At 49.4% G+C, this 2,770-nt stretch overlaps 1 protein-coding gene across 1 annotated transcript in view; it reads left to right on the top strand.

Moving 5' to 3' along the window:
* Positions 1-2,720: 2,720 nt before the first annotated feature.
* POLG (DNA polymerase gamma, catalytic subunit) overlaps positions 2,721-2,770 on the top strand; it is a 42,699-nt gene continuing 42,649 nt past the window's right edge. Inside the window, exon 1 of the mRNA XM_070762811.1 lies at positions 2,721-2,732. Within this exon, the coding sequence (XP_070618912.1) occupies positions 2,721-2,732 (12 nt within the window). The remainder of the gene's footprint in view (positions 2,733-2,770) is intronic.

Here is a 2,770-nt window from a genome sequence, read left to right as displayed (position 1 = left end):
GCTTGAGAACTATGCTTGAAACTTAGGCTCAAATTCAAAAGTCAAGCTCCCGCACTATTTGAGAAATTGTCCCTGGTTGTTAAAACATAGTTAGAAAGAAGCTCGCTTCCCAAACAAATCTCCCAAACGTACTTACTTACTTATTTTTCTTTCTTTCTTTCTTTCTTTCTTTCTTTCTTTCTTTCTGTCTTTCTTTTATAAATTTATCTCTTTATTTTTCTTTATTTATTTTTCTTTCTCTTGCTTTATTTTTCTTTTCCCCTGTCTTTCCTTCTTTTATAAATTTATCTCTTTATTTTTCTTTTATCTCTGTCTTTCTCTCTCTCTCTCTCTCTCTCTCTCTCTCTCTCTCTCTCTCTCTCTTTCCTTTCCTTTTCTCTCTCTTTCTCTTTCTTTATTTCTCTCTCCCTCCTTCCCTCCCTCCCTGCCTCCTTTCCTCCCTCTCTCCCTCTCTCCCTTCCTTCCTTCCCATAGCTGCTTCATAAAGAAAAAAAAACCCACAGCAATTTCCCCACAGAAATAGGGACACGGTTTCCCTATTTCGGGAGAAATATTTAGATTTACTTCCCGAACTGTACTGGCGGCTTGGAAGAACAGAAAACAGTCTGTTTACAATATAGGGAATAAAGACACGTCGACGCTTCGCCGTTTCCTGAGAACTAAAAATCCGATCGGTAATTCACTATACTGTATACAAAAATCCTTTCTTGCGGCTCTCTAGTTCTCTCTCCTTTTTTGGCGCGGGGGTGCCAGTTATTCAGGGCAGGCCAGTTGTACAGGGCAGGCCCCCAAAGCTGCCTTGCGCTGTATTCGCGCGGAGTCACTTAACCCTGGCGAGCTTAAACCCACGGTAGGAGCCCATTCCTCCCGTTTTCTGAGTTCTCACCGGCACCTTGAGCGGGAGAGGCTCCCGCGGCCGAATTCGCAAAAGAGCGGGGAGGTTAAACCGCGGTTAGAAGCTAGCTTGCACGCAAGCCACCTTTGGAGAGTGGCGCGCTCCTTTGTGCTTGGGGTGTGTGTGTATGCGCGCGGGCGGGCGCGTTTGGAATGACCCTCGGGGAGCCTGTACCACGTTGGTTTCTGTGCAAGAGCTGAATTCAAGACTGGGTGGATCAATTGGGGGCGGGAAGGGTACCGAACCCGGCCCTCGAGCCGAGCCCAACAATCCATTCGAGTTTTGTCCCCCCGAGGGCCGCTGGCTGGGCTGATCCTTTCCTCTCGGGCCTTTCCCGGCGCAATCCGGAATCCACCGGAGACCTGGAACGAGGCGTGGTGGGACCCCGAGCGAGAAAGAAACGACCAAGGCGAGCAGGCAGACGGCTGGCTTGGGAGATCCAGCCCACCGCCCTTCTCGGCCGCCCCGTCTTCAGGAACGAGGATCGCGCGTGGCGAGGCGAGGCGAGGCTCGCACATCGGAGGTGCAAAACTCATAGAAACATAGAACATTGAGGGCAGAAAAAGACCTCATGGTCCATCTAGTCTTCCCTTATACTAGTTCCTGTCTTAGGATGGATATATGTTTATCCCAGGCATGTTTAAATTGAGTTACTGTGGATTTACCAACCGCGTCTGCTGGAAGTTTGTTCCAAGCATCTACTACTCAAGCATCTAAACTCCGGATTTATTTATTATCAGATTTCTATGCCGCCCTTCTCGAAGTGACTCAGGGCGGCATACGTTATAATACAAACAATATACATGAGGAATCTAATTAGTTTAAAGGGGCATATAGAAAATTAATTTTAAAAAACCTTTTTTAAAAAACGCTATGCAGCCATTCCCAATCATTCGTAGGCCGGGGGACAATCTTGTGGTTCACGGCCCCCATGCCTGCCGGCAGAGGTAGGTCTTCAAAGCTTTAGGAAAGAGCAGGAGGGAGGGGGCGGTACGTATCTCCAGAGGGAGTTCGTTCCAGAGGGCTGGGGCCTCCACATAGAAGGCCGACTCTTTGGGACCTAACTGGCTGCTGATATACATGAGGCAGAAGACGGTCCTGAAGATAATCTGGTCCTAAGCCGTGTAGGGCTTTGTAGGTCATAACCAGCACTTTGAATTGCGCCCCGAGACCAATTGGCAACCAGTGCAGCTCCCGGAGTGTTGTTGCAATGTGGGCAGATCTTAGGAGCCCCACAATAGCTCGGGCGGCTTCCTTTTGCACAATTTGCAGTCTCCGAACACTCTTCAAAGGCTTTAAAAGCGATGCTTAAAACCGGCGATGAAAAAGAGAGCTTTCGGGATCGCGCAGCCTCCGACTAGCGGCTTTCCGGATTTTGCACTTCAAACGCGCCCCAAGAGCATCCAAGGAATGCTAAAGAGCATCTAACCCACCCTCCATTGCGACTCATTCCTCGCTTCTTCCCTTCGTGCGTTTCTACTCCCACCCCTGCAAATAAGGTCTGTTTGCCCCCCCCCCCCCTTTAAACCCCTCGGGTGACCCCGGGTAAGCGACTAGCCGGCTAGCATCGTCGACCACGCGAGGCTGAATTGACGGGAGGGACAAAACAACCGGGCCCGGTGATGGTGCTTCCCAGAACCGGGTCAATGCAGGCTTGTTATGTTAAAGAAGGGAATTCAGGTGGTGTAATCGGATAATGGGGGAGGGAAGGAGCGGTTGAAGGGGAGAGAAGACGAATGCAAAAAACACAAGAACGGGAAGCATCCATTTAAAAAAAAAACACCAGCGAAATTAAGAGAGAGAAAGTTACCTAATCAGGCGCAAAATGTCTTCTCGCGTAAGTCTCCTCCCCACCCGCATCTCTCAACGAAATAA

Source organism: Erythrolamprus reginae, chromosome 10, assembly GCF_031021105.1.
Source record: "Erythrolamprus reginae isolate rEryReg1 chromosome 10, rEryReg1.hap1, whole genome shotgun sequence".
Classification (NCBI taxonomy): Eukaryota; Metazoa; Chordata; class Lepidosauria; order Squamata; family Dipsadidae; genus Erythrolamprus; species Erythrolamprus reginae.
This window is presented reverse-complemented; position numbering and strand designations above follow the sequence as displayed.